Below are 21401 nucleotides of genomic sequence, written 5' to 3' on the forward strand. Positions count from 1 at the left end.
GAACACAATATGGACAACTGGCTATATTCACTGATGGTGCAACATCTGGAGCTGCAAAGTGGGCATAGCTCCATTTTCCATTACAGAAACACACATTTACTGACATTTCATTGGCAGGCTCTGAAACAGACCAAAACGTCTCCCAGACTAAAAAAAAAAGAAAGATTAAAGATAAAGATTTCTTGATTTTACTTGTCTCAAAGATAACTGGCAGCTCTTTCTCTGTCCTGCTCAAAAATGATAAAATAGCCCAGTGATCACAAAAAGTCATGATTATCAGAAACTGTGGCCCAACACAGCCTATAGAATACAGTGTAGCACCATTGCTTCGTGTCGGTGTAGCTCCAGGCATGTCTCCTTGGAGGTAGTTTCTGGACTGGTTTTGAATACGTTGTGTATCTCAGAGCACTGAGAGTAAACCCACTATTACTATGGGAAACTATTAAATTAGCTTGATTTAGCTTTTCCACCTACATTTAAGAATAAATGTTTAAACTTGCTGTTTTTTGTGTAGAAATAGCATATACGTGACTACTGACCCACAAAGAAGAGCTTTTCAATAGCCACTCAAACTTTTTTGGTTGTTCTTCTTTCCCCCAGAGCCTTGTGATAAGTAGGATATGGCATAAATGAAGGGATCTAAAAGTCACATGTCCGCTGATCATATTTTCCATCAGATTTTAGAAACTCACCAGCTCTTCTGCTCTTTCTAAAAATACACTTGTATGACTTAAACTCTAGCAGAAGAAGCTGCTCCGTGAGTAGAACTGCAGATGGTCATGGTGCAGCTGGGATTGCATGTGAAGTGACTTCATGCTGAGCCTCAAAGTGCTGCTGCACTTAAAATGTATGGCATTTTGTCCTATATTAATTAGGTGGTCAGCAATCCTCGTAAACGAACAAGGAGCTCCAAAATGCGAAGACTTCTGTCGTTCGATCAGCCAGAAGTTTTCTCTTTTGTCCTCTCAGCACTGTAAAAATAACTTTCAGGACGGCCCGATCCATTTGTCTGAAAGTGTGTGCCGCTGTGTTGTCTAGAAAAGTCCTCCCACCTATCACGATGGTGATGATTAAGTCTGTCTTTTGAGACACCAGTTTTATTTCTGTCCTAAACACTGCTCACAATGTTTACTAAGCCAGCCTGCAGATACTGACTCTCCCTCCCCTTCACTCCCGCTCTACTGTTTCTATACTGTTTGTAAGCTACAGATCAAAACCACAGACTTACAGTCCCCCAGATGCTGATATTAATGAGACGAATTTCCCATTCTCCTAAAAGAAACACCACTTGAATATTTAATTTACATCCATATTGAGGATCAGACCTCAGCAGAGTTGTTGTGTCACAGACAAAGTGCAGCTGGTTTTGAATGTTTCAGTCAGTTTTGAATGGACTGTAAAAGGGTGACATAAAAGCCTAAATGGAGCAATGACTTCACTCTTCATTGCTGATTGAGGTCATATTTTTGGCTCTGTTGATTTACCTCAATTTCTGCTGCTCCATCCTACTTCAGAAAGTCTCTGCTACAGCCCTGCCAACCATATTGGACTCCTCAGCTCGTTTTGTTTCCATTTGTTTACAGCGACAGCAAAAATTCAATCTGCAGATGAGATCTCTCCAAGAATGACTCACTTATTGTGTATTTTTTGCATCAACAAAATGTTTTTAATTCATTTTTTAATATTTTTTTCGGGAGAGATTTGAATGTTGCTAGATCTGTGTTTTCAGAAGCTTAAACAGCCAATGCAGTCCAGTGAGGTCGAGGGTGGAATTAAAATGAGGCAAACTCTGATTTAAATCATAAAACTAAACACCTTCTGCCTTCTGCTGGCTGGGCAGTGGGTCTGTGTTTGCTTTGGAGTGGGAGATAAAACATTCCTCAGTCAGTCGATCTTTCAGTCAGATACAAGGATATTCTTTCTTCCCAGTAACAAGTTGTCTTTGTTCAGAATTTAGTTTTGTTCTTTTAAGTTGCAGTTTGTTTCATTTGACTGGTGTTTAAGACAGTTCTTTGTGTCGTCGCCGCAGAACAACAAGGTTCGGAGGTTTGCTTTTGAGCTGAAGATGCAGGACAAGAGTACCTACCTGCTGGCAGCAGACAGTGAAACAGAGATGGAGGACTGGATCAACACGCTCAATAAGATCTTGCACACCAGCTTTGAGATCGCAATGCAAGAGAAGAGAAATGGAGACCTTCATGATGGTGTGTGTCTGTCTATATCTTCTCATGTTATACTGAGTACTAGTTTCCATTCAGTCAAAATATTACCCAGTTTATTGAAAAGAGGATACATTTCACCTGAAAATATTACATTTTTTAATCAACGCATTGGCCAAAATACTTAATGAATAATATCATTGTTTTAGTTTGGTCGCAATCTTTTCTTTATTTAAATACGCCAATAGACACAATAAGCAATAATTAATAGACTAATTTGTGGCATCTCTAAAATTAGAAAAGATCTTGGTATGTCTGAAACTTTAATGACTGATCAAAACGTCATTACAGCAACACTTCGAGAAACGGCCTAATCTAGAAACTATGTAAGCCAAGTGCTTAAGAGGGAAAATGTTATCAAAACTAGTAAATCCACAAATTATTATCAGCATAATTTATCTTGGATGCTTTGTGTAGTTGATGTTTTTTTTTAGTTTTTTTTTTTTTTTTTAAATACAGTCACTCCCTAGTTCTGGCTCAGTAGACTAGTGTGATATGTAATACCAGACCACCCAGGCTTTTAATGCTCACCTCCCCTCATATGAGGCTTAGCCACATAGGAGCAAGGCTGATTTTCTTTGAGTAAAATGCTCCACTAATCTTTCTGACTCCTCAGCTTTTATTAATTATCCTGTGCATGCAAGGGGAAAAAAATAAGCATTCTGTTCGAGAATATCTGGGAGCTCTCTTGAAATTTTCCAGGGAGACTTCCAATACCCCCCAATCCCTGTGATGTCTTCACAGTTGAATTACTGTTTACTGAACTTTAACATGACAGAAAATTATTAAGATGGTTTTACAATGCCATGATTTTTTTTACAATTTGTATGTCTTTGCCCTGCATCTTGTGACTTGTTATTTTCTTAAAGATGATGATCTTGGAAAGTCAGACAGTTCCTCTGGCAGCATGGACAGCTTTCAGGTAGGTCATCCTTTCTAAGCTGTTCTGTGCACGACTACATTTCTGTTCCTGTGAAGAGAAACTAAAAAATGCCACAAACATGTGGCGTCAATTTAGAGTGAAGAATTACACACCTAATTTCTCAGTGATTCATTCGTTGTTGTAGATCTAATCTGGCCTTAAATACTGACCTTTTGGTCTTGGATAATATATAATATGTATTTTCCCTTCAGAGTGTGAGTTGCATCCAAAAACTAAATCTGCAAACTAAATATCAGACCTTTAGACATGCATCCAGCGCCATCTATATTATCCAGTGAGGAATAAAGCTGACAACTTGATGAAAGTGAGTTCCAAAGATTTTAGTGGATGAAAAAACAGTCGGTAAAATGATTAACTAGGTGAAGGTTGAAAAAGTTTTGAGGTGTAGAGTTTTAGAGGAAAAGTTCTCATGCTGTTATACCACTTAGTATATTACAGTAAAGACATATGTGCTTTGAAAATGATGGTGGAAAACAGTTTGACAGGTTGCAGTGTGCTCCACTGAAATCAATGCTGGCACCACCTGAGTCTTACCACTGAGCCTGTCTGCCCAGAACGATTCATTCTTAAAGTATGAAGCTTCACTTCCAGTTGGGTGCGAAATAAAAAAAAAATCTAATGATAAAACCAAATGAGAATGAAACTCTTCACACGGTTTGTGTTTTAACTTAGAAAGTGCCTTTCTCCATCTTTAGAGCTCAAGAGACATAGAGTCAAGGATGAAGAATGAGACGAGACTGAAGCTGTTCACCCTGGACCCAGACACGCAGGTAATTCGACGTAACACACAATGAAGTTCACTTTTTTACAATACAACGCTCGCTCATTAAATCCATCACCTTTAAATGTGCTGTTTGTAGAAACTTGACTTCTCAGGAATAGAGCCAGATGTGAAGCAGTTTGAGGAGAAGTTTGGCAAGCGTGTTCTGGTGAACTGCAACGACCTCGCATTTAATCTGCAAAGCTGTGTGGCAGAGAACGAGGAGGGACCAACAACAAACGTAAGGCTGTCTTCCTCTGGCCACTAAAGCCTCCGAATAGCAGATATATCATTGCCCGGCTCACTTAAAGCAGATGAGATGGTTTGTTACAGCAACCGGATGGGCTCTCTCATTACTGAGTTGCTGAAGGACTCCTGTTGGCATAGCAACCGGGCTACTGGCTCAGAAATGTTGAACAGTCTTTGTAATGAAGTCTGATGTCCTGCTGTCCCTCCCAGCAGAGATTGTCTATTAAAACGTCCACGTTCTCTTTCCACACTCTCGCAGAGCAGATATTTTGACGTGTGTTCCCCCTACTCCCTCCACTGAAATGTATATAAGTTATAATAACCATTTTGAATTATGCATCCACAAAACTAAAGTTTACCCCATTGATGTTTATTACGAGACATCAGCTGATACCAGTGCTGTGTGTATCTATCTATGTGAAAACTGTGTTTATGTAAAGTTACATGGTGCTAAATCTGGTGTATTGAATCAAATTGAGTGTATTGAATTGAATTGTATTGAATCAGTGCATCATTAGCATCATGAAAAGTGGAAGATTTTTTTTGTGTGTATGTGCACTTTATCCATCTCCTAGAAGTAGTTGCAATGCAAAATAACAGTTATTGCTCAGTGTATTGAGAGTTTCACTGCTTTACGGCGTTCTGTTTAAGCTTACTGGCTGATAAAGTGTCAAAAAAAGTTCAAGTTTACATATTTAACACACTTATCTAAGCGAGTATGATGATCATTGGTCACATTCAGAATTGCTCTTTCTCTAGGTGGAGCCATTCTATGTCACCCTGTCGCTATTCGACATCCAGAATGGCAGAAAAATCTCCTCTGACTTCCACGTTGACTTGAACCACCCGTCTGTACGGGGCATGGTGCCCAATAACAGCAGTCAGTATGTGAACGGAGGGGGCGACGCCGGTCCTGAGGGACAACGATTGATCCGTGGAGTTGCGGAGGCAGCCTTGCAGTATCCCAGACAGGTGAAGAAGAAGTAAAAAAAAACAACAGCACTTCTTAAATGCAACTCTTTAAATCTACTAAAACCTATGTAAATCTAACATTTTGATTATGCGTACAGGGAGTGTTCTCAGTAACATGCCCTCACCCAGATATCTTCCTGGTGGCTCGCATTGAGAAGGTGCTTCAGGGCGGAATCAACCACTGTGCTGAACCATACATGAAGAATTCTGACTCCACCAAGGTACAGAGCCTGCTCACAAGGCAGCGTGTACCTCCAGACTCAGCAGATTCCAGCACATTATTCTACATTACACTCTGATATTCATCCCCGTTTGCAACTGCTGACCAGTTTGCGCTGACACTCAACAAAAGCATTGACTTTGGCTGCACAGATGTGGACCTGCACCCTGAAGGGAACAAGGCAGCTAGTTGTTATTCAGGGAAACACACTTGGTCGGAGTGTGTGTTTGTATGTAAATGTGTGTGTGTGTCTGTGTAGATATTAACTGAGTACTCTCACAGGGCTGCAAGTTCAGCAAGTGTGTGTTTGTGCTCAAGTTTAAGTCTCAATGTTTTTCTTTTCCACTAGGTGGCACAGAAGGTCCTGAAAAATGCCAAGTTGGCGTGCAGTCGACTGGGCCAGTATAAGATGCCTTTTGCCTGGGCAGCAAGGTACTCCATCTTTTGTAAGACATTAGATTTCATCAGTGCGGTTTTGTTTACTTTCACACTAAAGTCGCAAACGGTATATGGCGCAGTCCTTCTGGAAGGATACAAAGAATTACAATAGGTTATAATGATTACATTGCATTAAAGCAACGGGGCAAGGGGTAAGGTGGAAACAGTTTGCTTTACAATATTTTAAACTCCCTTCTATTTTTAAACTCCCTTCTATTTTTTCTGTACTGTACATGCATTATGATTAAGATATAAACAAAATTACAGTTCATTACATCTCATTTTGCTTAAGGAACCCAAAGCCTAACCAAAACACTACAGATTTGAACTATAAAGATCTGTTCAGCAAAATGAATAACTGAATTAGTATATTATATAATTTTTAATACTTATAACTACCAGGTCTTCTTTAAACAATGCTGTCTTATCAACTACTCATTCACTGAGTGAAATGTTAACAAGATGTGAGTCCACCTTCTTCAAATGTGAAGATTTTCTCAGTTTTATAAAATTTTGAAGATATATGTTAACAATATACATTTGACAGCATCTCTCTGGGCTGAGGATTTGGATTTGTTTTGATGTATAAATAAATTCTGGAAATTATAAGCTATTAGTATTAATACTTGCCCTGCCCGGTGAAACGTAGTCTTTTAAAAACATTTACCAATACAAACAGGAATGCACAGTTAGTGTTTTCAAGACAGAAGCTACAAATCCTGATTTTTCTGTTGTTTTCTTGCAGACCTCTGTTCAAAGACGCCTCAGGAACACTTGACAAAAGTGCTCGGTTTTCACCTCTGTACAGGCAGGACAGCAACAAACTGTCCAATGACGACATGCTCAAACTGCTGGCTGATTTCAGAAAGTTAGTCATGTTGCTATGGGTGCACTCTGCTATAAAATCTCTGAGTGATCTTGCAGATGTTCTGGACAGAAAATATCTGCCTATAGATTGTGTTTTGGAAAAATGTGGCTCTGTCCTTAGAAAATAAAATCTTCAACCACATCTGTTAATGTACTCGTATATCCTAAGTGCATTTTTAGACAAACAGCCTGTTTCTTATTCAGTCTTTGGTCGATGATAACAGATCCTTAACTTGAATTTATTTTCTTTTCCTCAGGCCAGAGAAGATGGCAAAGCTGCCTGTAATTCTTGGAAACCTCGATGTTACCATTGACAATGTAGCCCCTGACTTGACAAGTAAGCCCTCTAAGTCCACTGCCTGATGCCAGCAGAAGAGATGAAAGCTGTTTCTGCTCAGACAGACTGGTCACATTGTCTGCAGGCTGTTTATTTGGTCTCCCTCTCTCCTGCTTCGGTATATAGATTGTGTTACCTCATCCTACATTCCTGTGAAGCAGTTTGATGTCAATGAGAAGACCAGCATCTTCTATGAAGTGGAGGAGTTTGTGCCGTGCATTGCCAAATGTTCTCAGCCTTTCACCATCTACAACAATCACCTCTACGTCTACCCGAAGCTTCTGAAATACGACAGCCAAAAGTCATTTGCAAAGGTGTATAAATAAAATTGAATTCAATGGCTTTATTGACACAGCTGTGGGAGTCGATTTGCTTTGTTCTCCATGTGTAATATAAAAGTATCCCTTCAGAAGTGGAATTGCTCACAGATTTTCCACCAACTTTTTTCTGCAGGTGGTTTTCTGTGGATCCAAAGCTGTAGCACTTTTCTCTCATGCTGTTGCTAACTGGTTCAACCTTACTTGTTGTATGTGTTCTCAGGCGAGAAACATAGCTGTCTGTATTGAATTCAGAGACTCGGATGATGAAGAGGCCGTTTCACTAAAGGTAACTGTGTGCTGGAAGCATCCAGAAAATCCCCAGAGGAAAGACTCACCACTCAGCAGAACTAATAAACTGTTTTTGTCAATCCACAGTGCATCTATGGGCGACCTGGAGGACTCTTGTTTACCAAAAATGCCTTCACCTCAGTATTGCATCACCAGCACAACCCTGAATTCTACGACGAAGTGAGACATGTGTCTTACCTTTAGTAATGCTCATGACTGCCATGCAAATAAGGTCGTATCACTTGCTTTTAAAAAAATGACAATGACAGATTGTTTACTTGTGCTCGTAGTTTAAGATTGAGTTACCAACACAGCTCCATGAGAAACACCATCTGCTCTTCACCTTCTACCATGTGAGCTGTGATAGCAACAGCAAGGCCAGCACCAAGAAAAGAGACCTGATTGAGACTCAAGGTGGAACACAGATTCTAAACATCTAACACGTGAAGTCTCTGTGTGTTTAAGGCTCTTTGCTGACTGTGTTCTCACCTGTGTCTGCTATCAGTGGGTTATGCCTGGCTCCCCTTGCTGAAGGATGGCCGGGTCGTCATGAATGAGAGTCTCGTCCCTGTTGCTGCTAACCTGCCTGCTGGATACCTCAGCTGTCAGGAGGGAGCCAGCAAGGTAGAGTCTGGTTTCATTGTGACAGCTGACTACTTCTGTTCAAAGTTCAAGTGGTTTTATTATTGATCTATACAAAATGCCTCATCCAAACAAAGCATTGAAGGGTCAGTTAGTGTTGCAAACCTCCTTTTCCCCAACACCTTTAAGACATTGTTTGGGTATGGAATGAAAGGAGTTGCTTAACTCATTGGAAGAGTTTATACAGTCTTGTGAACACACAGTATGATGGCAGCAGCACTTCGGAGAGGTTGATGGGACCTCAGAAGGCTTACCTTACATCTACATTAAGTTTTACATTAATATACTTCTACATTAATATACTTTAGTGAAGTATAAGAGTGTGATACAGATTAAATATCCTGATTAAACAAGAACTGTTGCTTTTTGTCATATTACAGCATTTGGTTCCTGAGGTTAAATGGGTCGATGGAGGCAAGCCCTTATTTAAGGTGTCCACTCACCTTGTGTCCACCGTCTACACTCAGGTAAGCCTTAGAAGACTCAAGAAGTAAAAGTAGTCATTTCTCTGCATCCTGTCAGCCCTGAATTGTTTCTCTTAGCAGCAATACAATTTCATGGAATAAACTCATGTGCTTTTTGTGTTTCAGGATCAACATTTACACAATTTCTTTCATCACTGTCAGAGCATGGCGTCAGCAGCCCAGGTATCAGGAGGAGAACTGGTCAAATACCTGAAGGTAAACCAGTCCTTCTGAGATATGAGAGTAAATATCCTACTGAACTTGAACATCTGATTTTATGCATTATAGTGCTGTGCCCACTCAGAGGGAGTGTGTGTGTGTGTGTGTTGCTGCAGTTAACAGAGTCAGAGAGCAGATGCTTACAGAGACGGACACTAAATAATCCAAGAGAAACTCAGCTTGTATTAGTCACTGGCTTTGACATAACCAGCCGTAACCTAGTTATAAATGGCATAAGCTGTTCTATTTACAACTGTGCCCACATTTCATTGCACTATTTTCCACAGGGTGACAATTTGCTTGTGGTTGTTTAGATGGAGCTACAATCTCCTGATGCTCTTAAATGCTTCACTTAAATGCAGTCAGTCGTAAAGACAGCGTAGCGACACAACAGCTGTTAGCCAAAACATTATCCATCTTACTTCAAACTCAGCACTGCAGGTTCTCCACAGCATCTTCACCTCCCAGGTTGCAAGTAAAACACACACACACACACCGGCATTGTTAAAGGATTGCCTTTGTTTCCAATGTGTGTACACTAGAGAATTTGCGGCTGTCATGTAGTTAAATTAATCTGCTCGCTATGGTAATAAAGCCAGAGAAACCTTAAATGCTAACCTGAGTCATAATTACACCACAATCCACCAAAATCTGTTGGTGTTTGCATCCGCTGTGTAATTGAGTGCACTGTCCAACGTGGGTGAAGAAAAAAAGGATGGGGAATTAAGTTTGAACACAATGACAGCTGCAACTAAATAACTACAAAGAAAGGTATTACATCACTCTGCATTTATCCTTCTGTAATAACTCTCAAGCAAACCGTAGCTCATATTCACCATGAAACCACAAACAGCCAAACTTGGCTGATACAGAGTCAGATGGAAATAAGTGTTCTTTTTTTGCTTGCCAACAGCGCATTATTCTGGACAGTTTATGTTTAATTTGTTGCGCTATTATTTATACAGAAGTTATTTACCTGTAGAGGTTAAACTGATACCAGTAAATCCATCGCAGGTCCTCGCCTCGCCTCGCCTGGTTGGCACAGTTCCTTTTTTTCCTTTCCCTTTTTTTCTTCCTGTGGCACTGGAAGCTTTATTGTTACGTTTTCTCTCTCTCCGTCTCAGTTATGGGAATCTTAGTTTACTCCTCCCTCAGTGAACATTGACACAGAATCCAGCATTTGCTCCAGTGCATCTCTTGGGTTCGAATGTAAACACAGCAAGGAATACAAACAATAGCCTGTGGGTCATACAACAGGTCAGCTGTAGTGGATGGCAACTTGCCAAATGACTTGGCAGGCTTCTGTTAGTTTCCTGTACACACACACACAGTGATGTACCAGTATCTACGCTCCATCAATATCCAGTCACTGGAGGATAGAGTTGGAAATTACCACAGTGCTCTTCACTCTTGTCATCTGTTGTTGTCATGAAATTAGGCTTCTCACAAAGCATTTTGTCAATCTTGCTCGCATTTTACATGCCGTGATCTTACTCTTCAGAAACACATTTCACTTACCTTTTGCCCTCAGAGTCTGCATGCCATGGAGAGTCATGTGATGATCAAGTTCTTGCCAACCATCCTCAATCAGCTGTTTAGGGTCCTGACCAGCGCCTCACAAGAGGACGTGGCAGTGAACGTCACTAGGCAAGTACTACTGAAGTTTAATTTAACTGTCAGTATCTTAGAATTCAAGCACCCTCTTGGATTCAAATGTAAAATCGCATTTCAAATCATTGTGTATGCATTGTATGTTTTTAATGTGATTCAGGTTTTTGGTCAATGTGCCACTGAATCACAATTACTTTGTGATGCAAAAACAAACTTTTATCCTTCCTCTGCCATTGCTCTCTATCAGAGTCATGATTCACGTTGTAGCCCAGTGCCACGAAGAAGGCTTGGAGCACTACCTTCGCTCTTATGTGAAGGTAAATCTTCCGTGCACCCATCACAGCTCCGTTTGTGGTTCACTATAACTACATTTGTTCTTTGAAATGAAAACCAACATGTATGTCTTTGCGTGCAGTTTGTGTTCAAGGCTGAGCCGTACACATCCTCCACCAACCGAACAGTGCATGAAGAGTTGGCGAAAGCTATGACTGCAATCCTGAAACCTTCCACTGACTTCCTGACGAGTAACAAGCTGCTCAAGGTAACTCCTTCATACTTTTTTTTTTAATGAATTCACTGTCTGTAATCAGAACTGACATGAGCTTTATCTTTATTGATGTTTGACTGATGTTTGCCCACCCTGCAGTACTCCTGGTACTTCTTTGAGGCCTTAGTCAAGTCCATGGTTCAGTACCTGATTGAAAGCTGTAAAGTGAAGGTAAGTTTGCCCAAAATGTCCCTTTGACTCAGTCTCCCTGAGCACGTAAACTCATGCATACTTCATTAAAAATATATATATTTTTAAAATCTTTTTAAAGGTTTTCTTTTACACTAAGAAAATATTACAACTCTTGCCAGACTTATCTTGTAAACAGGAGTGTATTGTCATGTGAGATCATATGCACCAACACTAGTACTGTGCCCTTCAGCTGTCCAGGAATCAGCGCTTTTCAGCATCCTTCCATCACACTGTGGAGACTCTGGTCAACATGATGATGCCGCACATCACTCAGAAGTATAAGGACAACCTGGATGCTGCCCGGAACGCCAACCACAGCCTGGCAGTTTTCATCAAGGTGAGATACACATTTACTCACTCGACGTTCGTACTGTTTGAGCTACACTGCATACTGTTTATACCATGGCTGCTTGAAAAAAATTGATGGAATGGATTTTTCCCGTTGATTCTGCAGCGCTGCTTCAACCTGATGGACCGAGGCTTTGTGTTTAAGCAGATCAACAACTATATCAACTCCTTTATGCCAGGAGACCCAAAGGTACGCTGATTATACTAATGCGAATAACCTTCACAGAAACAAGTCGTATGACAGCTTGTGTGTATAAATGCAACTTTTAAAAAGAATTCTGATCACCCTGGTGATGGCTTGTGTTGCATCAGTAATGCCTCTCTTGTTTCTAAATGCAGACGCTTTGCGAGTTTAAATTTGAGTTCCTGCGTGTTGTGTGCAACCACGAGCACTATGTGCCCCTAAACCTGCCCATGCCATTTGGAAAGGGGAGGATATTGAGATTTCAAGGTGAGGAAAACAAATTCATACAGCTTAGGGACAGCTTTTTTGCTTACCAGTTTGCATCAATAGCTTGTATTTAAGAAGATTAATAAAAATAAAGAAATTCCTTTATTGTTTAAGGCTAACATTTGGAAAAGAAAGTATACTTGTTTCGAATCAACAAATGTAAGAAACTGTCTTTAAGTGGACTTCAACAATCTGCTTTATTACAGAATGTACTTTTCTTTTACTTTTTCCTCAATTAGCATTATTATCTTCATATGATACAGTGGAGTCATATGATACTCCAGTAGGTAGGTGCAAAGAGTGCTGCTTGCATGTCATCTTGAAAAACAGCAGATTACAATATGATCATTCATCTCTTAAGTGGTCTGGGCTCTTGAAGTTGTTTGGGGTTTCATAACTAGTGACAAGAAGACACTCTTTTTTTTCTGTCTTTGCAAAAAAAAAAGATTAATTAAACAAAACATTTCTTTCATTCTTGCATGTTTAAGATGTAGGTTTTGAAAAGATTAAAGCAAACAACAAATGTGTCTTTGTAGGAATTATTGTGTGTGTGATTTGGGATCGCTTTACCCTTCTTAGAAACCGTCTGTGAACAGCTGCCGCTGTTCCACGTGAGCTTAAATCTTGCTTGTCTTTCCACACTGTTGATGCACAACACCGGCTCAGCCGCACAGTGGGAATCTGTCAAACTTGAAAGTCTAAGCTTGTCTCTGAGACACCCCTCCCTTATACAGCGTTGGATGATCTCGATTGTCTTTAAGGGAATGTGTCTCCTTTTCACCAGACTTTAATCATGACAACAATCTCTGTACTGTCCAGACTTTCATATTTTCATATTGCTCATTGTGATTAATTGACATTGAATCAGGAATGTACTTACCTTGTTGGGGGCTGTTTGTCCTTCTCTTATGCTTCATTCTCTCGTCAGTCAGTCATAACGTCCTCACCATTTTCATCCTGCCCCACAGACCTACAGATGGATTACTCGCTAACGGATGACTTCTGTAAGAACCACTTCTTGGTTGGGCTGCTGCTCAGGGAGGTTCGCGCTGCTCTGCAAGAATTCAGGGAGATTCGTCAGATAGCCATCCAGGTGCTGAAGAACCTCATGATTAAACACACATATGATGACCGCTACACCTCTAAGGTATGTAGTACCCTCACTCTGCTAATTTGTGACGATTTTGCATTGTCACTTATAGTTGTTAAAGTGTTTTAATTTTTTTTCTTTTCTTTTTTTTAGAGCCAGCAGGCCAGGCTGTCCACCTTGTACTTTCCCTTGTTTGGTCTGCTGCAAGAAAACGTCAACAGGCTGAATGTTAAAGAAGTATCCCCATTCACTGTCAGCCACTCCAGTAATGTAAGTAAGCCACCTAGTGGTTTCTTTTGAGTACTGAAGCACTTTCAGCCATAGCACAACCCAAACAGTACGTTGAATTATAACTCCACTCTTCAACTGAACATCTCACTTTGGAAATGAATGAGCAATACACAGAGAAGAATAAAGATACCGATAACATTGTGTCGAGTTATCAACAACGTCGAGTGTGATATAGTTAGTGCACAGTATATCATCAGAAAAGAAGTAAAACCCTAAAATAACAACTGTACCACAAAAAGGTGTAACAGTCCTTAAAGTTTATGCCATCTGCCCTTAGGCCTTCATTTTAGACAAGAAAAAAGGGGAAAACATTTCAAAAGAACAACAGAGAAGCAGCAGGGCTCTATCTTTTTTCTTTGTGCTTAGAGATCATACTGTATAGATAAAAAAAAAGATAACTGGAAAAAATACAAAACAGAACAACTGTGACGAATTGATGGAATTGCACAATATGGACCCAGGATGGGGTTTCAGTAGTACTGTTAGTCAAACAGATTTTCAACATGTGTGTGAAATATGTGTCTTTAAGCTCCCAGTTTATCCTTAAAGTTTGCTAGGAATGAGCTTTATATATCTGTTTGTTTGATTGTATTTTCATATGCAGAACTTTGTTCAGGATTCAAACTGTGGGTTAGACTTTTTATAACATTAGAATGAACGTCTCACCTGTTACCAACCAACCTTCAAAAAGCTAAAATAAGTATATTCTAAAGCCCACCATGAGAATACATTTCCTGACTTTGGGTCAAATTCCACTTCATGCGGGTTCAAATAGCGCAGGAATGCTTCTGATACAAATGTTTGGAGTTTGGTTCCTCACAGGTCTTCACATTAAGAGATACACATACGTTATTTCAGTCAGAGTATACAGTATTTTTAAGTATTTATGGAACTCTTGCAATGTTTTTCATGCAGAATGTGAGGGAAGATTCACTCTTGGGCAACGCTTTGATGACACCTCCCAGGTCCAGCACCTTTCTGGACACCAGCTTGCATAAAGATGTTTTTGGAGTTATATCAGGCACCAGTGAGTGAAGGATTATACGTATCACTTGGAAAAGAAAAGCGCTTTATTTTCAGATTGGTATTAAACAGCTCCTTTTCGTTGTTGTTAACAGCTTCACCTCATGCGACGTCCACCCCCAACATTAACTCTGTGCGCCACGCAGACTCTCGTGGCTCACTCATCAGCACTGATTCTGGGAACAGCCTGCCTGAGAGAAACAACGACAAAGGCAACTCCCTAGACAAGGTATTCTGTGAAGAGATTTCATGCACCATTTATTAGAAAGCAACTTTCATCTTTCTGTGACATGCAACATTCATTTCACGTTGGTGCGTAAAGCACAGCAGAGATCCCCAGATTGTGACGAAAACATCACAGAAAGTCACTCTTTGTTAACTTGTACCCTTGACTTCCCGCCTTCAATGTATGGCTGGCTGTGGCAGACGGAGAAGTTTGTACGGAGGCACTCTGTCAATGTCCTGCGCTTCTTTACGGAGACCGAGGATTCCAAGCTGTCCTTGCGCTCCAAACGTGTCACTATGGACTTCTCCCTGCTCACTGCCCCATGTGTCCCAGAGAGCGTCCTACAGTCCAGCATTTCACTTCAAGTACTTCACACCTCTTAGGAGTGTCCCATCTGGGAATGATAGTCTGTGTGAGAGTGTCTTAGTGCCCTAAACTTTAAGCCCTTTCTTTGCCAGAAGATCCTCAGGTTTTGTTCTCGTGCTGTAAAGCACGCATGCTTATTTTTATTTTCTCACTGTCTTGTGCTGTGTGATCAAATTTTTTTCTGTCAACCTAAATCTGAGAAGATGCTCTTTTTTCACGAAAGACTGGATTTTTTACCATCTGTGCCGTTAGGTTTCTTCCTATTTTGATAGCCGTTTTTACTTTACATCTAATAAGTTTTATCATAAGCTGCGGTCCAACATAAGGGGACGAGAAGACACCAAAATATTCACAACCATAAATATATTACCACAGCTTTCTCCACCTTTTCAGGAACTCTAACTCTAACTAAAAACTGTTCACTCTGCAAAACACCCTTTAAAAGACCTCAGCAATTACCTCATGCTTTCCATGAAGTCATCCCTAGCCAGTTTCATGGTCTAGACTAACTGCTGGCAAAGGAACGTGCTTGGTATATTGCCAACCCCTTGCTGTGGTAGAGCTGTTGCTCCACTGCTTTGGTTCTGTTCGTCTTCCTGCTCTCCACCTCAGCTTGGAGAAATTATGTTTGTTGTCGACTGTCACACTTTCCAGAACTCATAGAGCCTTGCAGCATTTAGAGTAGCTTGACTGCTTTTTTCAGGCCTTCAGAAAATGCATATCATCATGTCATAACTACTCTGTAAATCAGCAAAAAAGTGTAGTTTCTTCTTTCTTTCTTTTTTTTTTTTCACTTGTGTCGGTGATAAATGCCAGGATTTGATTAATGACTGTAAAAGCAAATCTCAACGATATATTAGAGGTTTGACATTTTTGTGGTAAAGCAGTACTTTCCCAGGTAGCCAAAGTGGTTTGACCCCATTGTGGCTGCAGTCTAACAGGCCAGAGAAAATAACCAAGACAAGGTAGTCTAAGTTTTGAATGATGACTCAGAATAAGACTAAGTAGTCTAGACAAAGTCTTCTTCCCCTAATTTAGGTCACCACACTCATGAAGAAGCCCAAATGTAGCTGAGTGTGCCAATTCTGTGGCTAAACTGGCCCAGACATACAGGCCTAAAACCTAATAAAATCTGTCAGCCATTACTGGACCAGATATAGCCTATCAAAAGTAAGCGATGCCGAAATTCTGTCCAGTTTGCTATCACATAGCCTTGATTGAATCCATTGGCTTGGCTACCTGGGTTGGTTTGTCGTAAGGCATCAAAAGGAGCTAGTAATATGTCCAAGAGCAGGATTAAAAATTTGTCTGACTGAGTCTGACCACCTTGTTTGTCCCTCAGAACCAGCCTGCTGCCACCTTGGGAAGTACCCTGCTGCGATGTGATAAACTGGACCAGGCAGAGATCAAGAGCTTCCTCATGTGTTTCTTACATGTGCTTAAAAGCATGTCTGAGGGTAAAATACACCTCTTGATTTTTTTTTTAGTGTGGTTCTCAAACACAGTCCAAAAAACATGCCGTATCTAATATATCAGTCTCTGTCTCCCTGTCCAGATGCTCTGTTCACATACTGGAACAAAGCTTCATCTGCTGAGCTGATGGACTTCTTCACTTTGATAGAGTAAGATGGCTTTCATTGCCTTAGGAATGCCGAGGGGGTAAAAGGGCTCCTGAAAAATGTATAATGAGTGATTTTTCTCTTACTCTCTCAGGGTGTGCCTCCATCAGTTCAGATACATGGGAAAGAGATACATCGCAAGGTAATGTTACAAGGATATCTGGCTTCCAGACCAACCTTTGAGGATTATGCATCTGTTTGTTGTCTTATTTTTTGATCATCGAGGGTAAAACATAATTGCAAATGTGACAATTCTGAATGTTGAGCACAACTATTTCATGTTAATCAAAATGTATTCAAACACTCTTTCTGCAATTTGGGAGTTTTGGCCTCCATTCTCAGAAGGCTTTGAGTGTTCTTTCTCTCTAACCTCCCACCACTGTTCCTATCTCCATTTACCTAAACGCTGGCAAGTTTAACATACTGAAATAAAACCTGGCTCCTGCCCTCTCCTGCTTGGGTAAGCCTAAAGGTGGAACTGGCATTCTCCGATTATTTGCATGATATCTTCCCACCCAAGAGATGTTGCAGTGTTGTGACACTTCTGGTTCTCTCAACTCAGCTCTTGTTCTGACATGCATGGCTTAAACTTGAACTTGCTGTGTTAATGCTGCTGATATTGCACCCTAAGCTGCATGCCAAACATGCCCTCATATGCACACTTTCGCCTTCAAAATCTCATAAATTCTCATAAGAGCTTCAAACTTTCTTCAGCTCCCATCACATTTGAGTGCTAGTTACATCACTCAGGCGTGTAAAAGGAAGTATTATTCATCTTAACTTGCTTTGCTAACTCTGGCTCTGCTGGCAATCAGCCTTCCATTTAACATTATCCTGTTTCCTCATCAGGAACCAGGATGGGGCAGGACCTGTAGCACATGAGCGGAAGTCTCAGACTCTGCCTGTATCCCGTAACAGGGCGGGAATGATGCATGCCCGCTTACAGCAGCTCAGCAGCCTGGATAACTCATACACTTTTAACCACAGTAAGTGTCCCCATACTGTAGCTGTCACCAATCATCCTCTAGCAGACGACCTTCCTCCGCCTCACCACGTGTTTCCTGACTCCTCATGCTTCCCATCATCTCCTTCCTCATCTTCTGTTTAAACTCAACCAGCTGTCAGGCAGAAAATGTTGCAGAGAGCATCATGAACTCTATAATAGTGAAACCAAGACTGCTTGTGGCCTCACACTTTACCTAAATCGGGGATGCTAGGTGGTCATTCTGTTAAACGGCATCTTGTAATCCAGTTTTTTTGTTTTTTCAGTGTAAGAAAGATTTCAAGTATTCTTGGAATATCTGTAGAACATGGTAAGAATGTGTCAGGTTGGCAGGATGTTTGTTCCTGGCTCTGTTCATTTGGTTGAAACAAGAGCATGCCCATTTTTAACTGAACTTTAGCTTTCTAAATCTTCTCATCCCTCTGCACAGCTCAACTGCTCTGTACTTTAACTTTTTATAAGAAATCCATGTAAAATGGGAAAATTTCATTCCAAAGCACTCACATTTTTGATGAATAAAAAACAAGCCAAAATGTAGAAGCAATGAAAATATAGGAACATCCCACGATTCAGTGTTTTTTAGAACCACCTTTAACTGCAAATAATTTGCAGTACATTCAGTTCATTGAGCTTTCAGCATTTGTTTATGCAAAGCTCTGTCATGATCCTGCTGCAGCATTTCAATCGCAGTGAGGTCTGGACTTAGACCGAGCCATTGCGTGTACTTTGATTTTTTTACACACATTTTTTTCTGCATCTTGGCCTAGTTTTTGTGAAATGAATGATGACACAGTGTAGTATCTCATGTGTTGTTGTTCACCTGATATGTTATTTACCTAACTTTAAGGCCTGGTGAGGACCAGATGATTTAAGTGGTTTATCTGTAGGAAAATCATTTTTGCTAGACTTTGGAATGAAACTTTCCTTTAAACATTTGAAGAAAAAAAAACTTCCATCTTTCAAGCAACAGCTTTGCCTTTAACACTTTGAGATATGACCTGAAATCCTGAAACGGTCACTGTGGAAACCTACATAGAATGTTCAAATGCGCATGAAATGACTACAGCATGTTTTGTCTTTTCAGCCTACAGTCATTCAGATGCTGATGTGTTAAACCAGTCACTGCTGGAGGCCAACATTGCCACTGAAGTGTGTCTGACAGTTCTGGACACACTCAACATATTTATCATGGGTTTCAAGGTACCAAATATAATACTAGTCAGATTTAGAGGTCATGTTATGTCTGCTTGATCAATGCTTGATTAGTGTCACCGTCTCAGAGATGATACTCTCCTCCTTCACAGACACAGTTATGCTCTGACCATGGCCACAGTCCACTCATGAAGAAGGTGTTTGAAGTCCACCTCTGCTTCCTGCGCATCAACCAGTCAGAAACAGCCCTCAAGCAGGTCTTCACAACACTGCGCACCTTCATCTACAAGGTGCGATGGACTTTTGCTACCTCCCTTAACAATGCTCTATTTGATGCGATGATCATAGAAGCTAATGACTGCTCATATTTTCTTCATGCTCTAGTTCCCGTGCACATTTTTTGAGGGGCGTGCAGATATGTGTGCGACATTCTGCTATGAGATCTTGAAATGTTGCAACTCCAAGCTGAGCTCCATTCGCAGCGATGCGGCCCATCTGCTGTATTTCCTGATGAAGAGTAACTTCGACTATACAGGTCGCAAGTCTTTTGTGAGGACACACTTGCAGGTGAGATGGTTCTTCTGTGGATCTAATTTGTCTTTACAATAAAGCTTTTCAGCTGTTCATATTATTCAACCCTCATGTTCAGGGAGCTTTGAGACCCTGAGTTGTTGTTTTTTTTACGCTTGAATAGTGATTTATCAGCATTATGAGATCAAACTTATTATCAGGCTAAACAAATGATGGATTTCTACTTATGTTAAGTATTTTGGGGCAAGTAAAATGAATGTGTTCATCAATAGACCATATAGCACATTCATCATGAATCATTTCCATACAACCACAGTGGAGCTAGGCCAGTTCAGCTTATTTGTCTTCATTTTTTAAGCTCAGGTTGTAAAAAAAGGGAGAGTTTACCTCTTTTGTGCTGTAATACATATTGGGTTTTGTTGATTTAAAAGAAAAGTTTGTTTTACTGATTATTTGTTTTTCTTTTCACATAACAATATAGTGTCTATGGTCCCAGAAAAATAAAGATGTGAAGACTATGTCTGCAAAACACGAGGGTTAATCAGAATTTCACAACTGTTGGTCTGTCTTTTCCTTTAGGTGGTCATTGCTGTCAGCCAACTGATAGCCGATGTGATTGGGATTGGAAGTACCCGCTTTCAGCAGTCCCTGTCAATAATCAACAATTGTGCCAACAGTGATAAAACTATCAAGGTGAGAAACTCCACGTACATAATTATGTGCTGGTTCTACTGAATCAGATAGTTAAAACAATATAAAAACAAAAGCCAGAGTAATGTGGGAGACGGAGCTCTGATAGCTGCATCCTCCCCGACAGAACACAGCATTCCCATCAGATGTGAAGGACCTGACCAAACGCATCAGGACGGTTTTGATGGCTACAGCTCAGATGAAGGAGCACGAGAGAGACCCAGAGATGCTGGTGGACCTGCAGTACAGCCTCGCCAAGTCTTACGCCAGCACCCCCGAGCTGCGCAAGACGTGGCTGGACAGCATGGCCCGCATCCATGTGAAGAACGGGGACCTATCAGAGGTCTGTGATTACTCTGAGCTCACTGTGGCTGAGTAGGATGGCTAGCTGGAAATTTAAATTGTGATAGACACATTGTGATATTTTTGACCACTGAATTGCGTGCTGGCATTCTTTAACCGAGAGAAATGGTCTTTAAATCAGTCGGTATTGTTGCTGTTGCCCTTTTATATTCTAACCTGAGTTATTTTTATTCTTGCTTGTTTACAGGCGGCCATGTGCTATGTGCACGTTGCAGCACTCGTGGCAGAATATCTCAGGAGAAAAGGTGCTCAGTTATCACTGATGGCAATGCTTCTGTTGCGAGCTAGATAGCAGCTTTGTTGATATCTTTTGTTTGTTTTTCTTACTTGCCGCAGGAAGGGTTTGTCTGATCAAGTAACCTCTTCTGTGTTGTCGTGTGCAGGAATGTTCAAGCAGGGCTGCTCAGCTTTCCGGGTTGTGACTCCAAACATTGATGAAGAAGCAGCAATGATGGAAGACGTCGGAATGCAGGATGTCCATTTCAATGAGGTTATAATAGTTTTCATGCGTATTTTGTGTGTATTTGGGTCAATAAAAGCCAAATAAGATCACGCCTTCTGCCACAAGACCCTATTTATAAAAATTAGTTTTGTAAGTGGTGTAATCTTGCGGACAAACAGACGATGATGATTCATAATTCACTAACTCTTACTTTTGCACGCTCTCCCTGTTTTATCAAAGTTATAACAGCTGGCATCTAAGATATCAACCAAAATGAGTAAATCATTTGAGTATAAAACACAATTTTAAAAGTTTTTAAATCTAATCATTTAATATTTTGTAAAGAAATATCTTTTTTTGAGGAAGAACATGGTATCATGATTTTAAAAACATCTTATTGCTATTTTTATGTGTATCATGACCTGCTGGACTCGCTGAAAGGGGAGCTCAGGTCTGAAGAAAGCCATTTGTAGTGGTAGTGTCTGTATATCTGCTCTACCTCAGAAGCAGACTCATCT

The 21401-nt window shown here is 40.6% G+C and overlaps 1 protein-coding gene across 2 annotated transcripts in view; it reads left to right on the top strand.

Moving 5' to 3' along the window:
* Window positions 1-21401, top strand: part of LOC140319388 (dedicator of cytokinesis protein 9) — a 71287-nt gene that overhangs the window by 42336 nt on the left and 7550 nt on the right. For both annotated transcript variants that reach the window (XM_072396997.1, XM_072396998.1), the window contains exons 8-45: window positions 2030-2204; window positions 3089-3141; window positions 3858-3932; window positions 4023-4163; window positions 4931-5143; window positions 5242-5364; window positions 5713-5795; window positions 6547-6669; window positions 6926-7005; window positions 7132-7319; window positions 7546-7611; window positions 7701-7793; window positions 7904-8027; window positions 8119-8237; window positions 8636-8722; window positions 8846-8935; window positions 10470-10585; window positions 10797-10866; window positions 10965-11090; window positions 11196-11267; window positions 11479-11625; window positions 11743-11826; window positions 11976-12087; window positions 13056-13234; window positions 13331-13447; window positions 14384-14495; window positions 14587-14720; window positions 16426-16540; window positions 16639-16705; window positions 16797-16844; window positions 17552-17688; window positions 18790-18905; window positions 19010-19147; window positions 19242-19424; window positions 19968-20081; window positions 20206-20421; window positions 20629-20686; window positions 20825-20931. In XM_072396997.1, the coding sequence (XP_072253098.1) occupies window positions 2030-2204; window positions 3089-3141; window positions 3858-3932; window positions 4023-4163; window positions 4931-5143; window positions 5242-5364; window positions 5713-5795; window positions 6547-6669; window positions 6926-7005; window positions 7132-7319; window positions 7546-7611; window positions 7701-7793; window positions 7904-8027; window positions 8119-8237; window positions 8636-8722; window positions 8846-8935; window positions 10470-10585; window positions 10797-10866; window positions 10965-11090; window positions 11196-11267; window positions 11479-11625; window positions 11743-11826; window positions 11976-12087; window positions 13056-13234; window positions 13331-13447; window positions 14384-14495; window positions 14587-14720; window positions 16426-16540; window positions 16639-16705; window positions 16797-16844; window positions 17552-17688; window positions 18790-18905; window positions 19010-19147; window positions 19242-19424; window positions 19968-20081; window positions 20206-20421; window positions 20629-20686; window positions 20825-20931 (4401 nt within the window). The remainder of the gene's footprint in view (window positions 1-2029; window positions 2205-3088; window positions 3142-3857; window positions 3933-4022; window positions 4164-4930; window positions 5144-5241; window positions 5365-5712; window positions 5796-6546; window positions 6670-6925; window positions 7006-7131; window positions 7320-7545; window positions 7612-7700; window positions 7794-7903; window positions 8028-8118; window positions 8238-8635; window positions 8723-8845; window positions 8936-10469; window positions 10586-10796; window positions 10867-10964; window positions 11091-11195; window positions 11268-11478; window positions 11626-11742; window positions 11827-11975; window positions 12088-13055; window positions 13235-13330; window positions 13448-14383; window positions 14496-14586; window positions 14721-16425; window positions 16541-16638; window positions 16706-16796; window positions 16845-17551; window positions 17689-18789; window positions 18906-19009; window positions 19148-19241; window positions 19425-19967; window positions 20082-20205; window positions 20422-20628; window positions 20687-20824; window positions 20932-21401) is intronic.

The sequence above is a fragment of the Leuresthes tenuis genome, unplaced genomic scaffold (assembly GCF_036924035.1).
Source record: "Leuresthes tenuis unplaced genomic scaffold, fLeuTen1.0.hap1 SCAF_12, whole genome shotgun sequence".
Taxonomy (NCBI): Eukaryota; Metazoa; Chordata; class Actinopteri; order Atheriniformes; family Atherinopsidae; genus Leuresthes; species Leuresthes tenuis.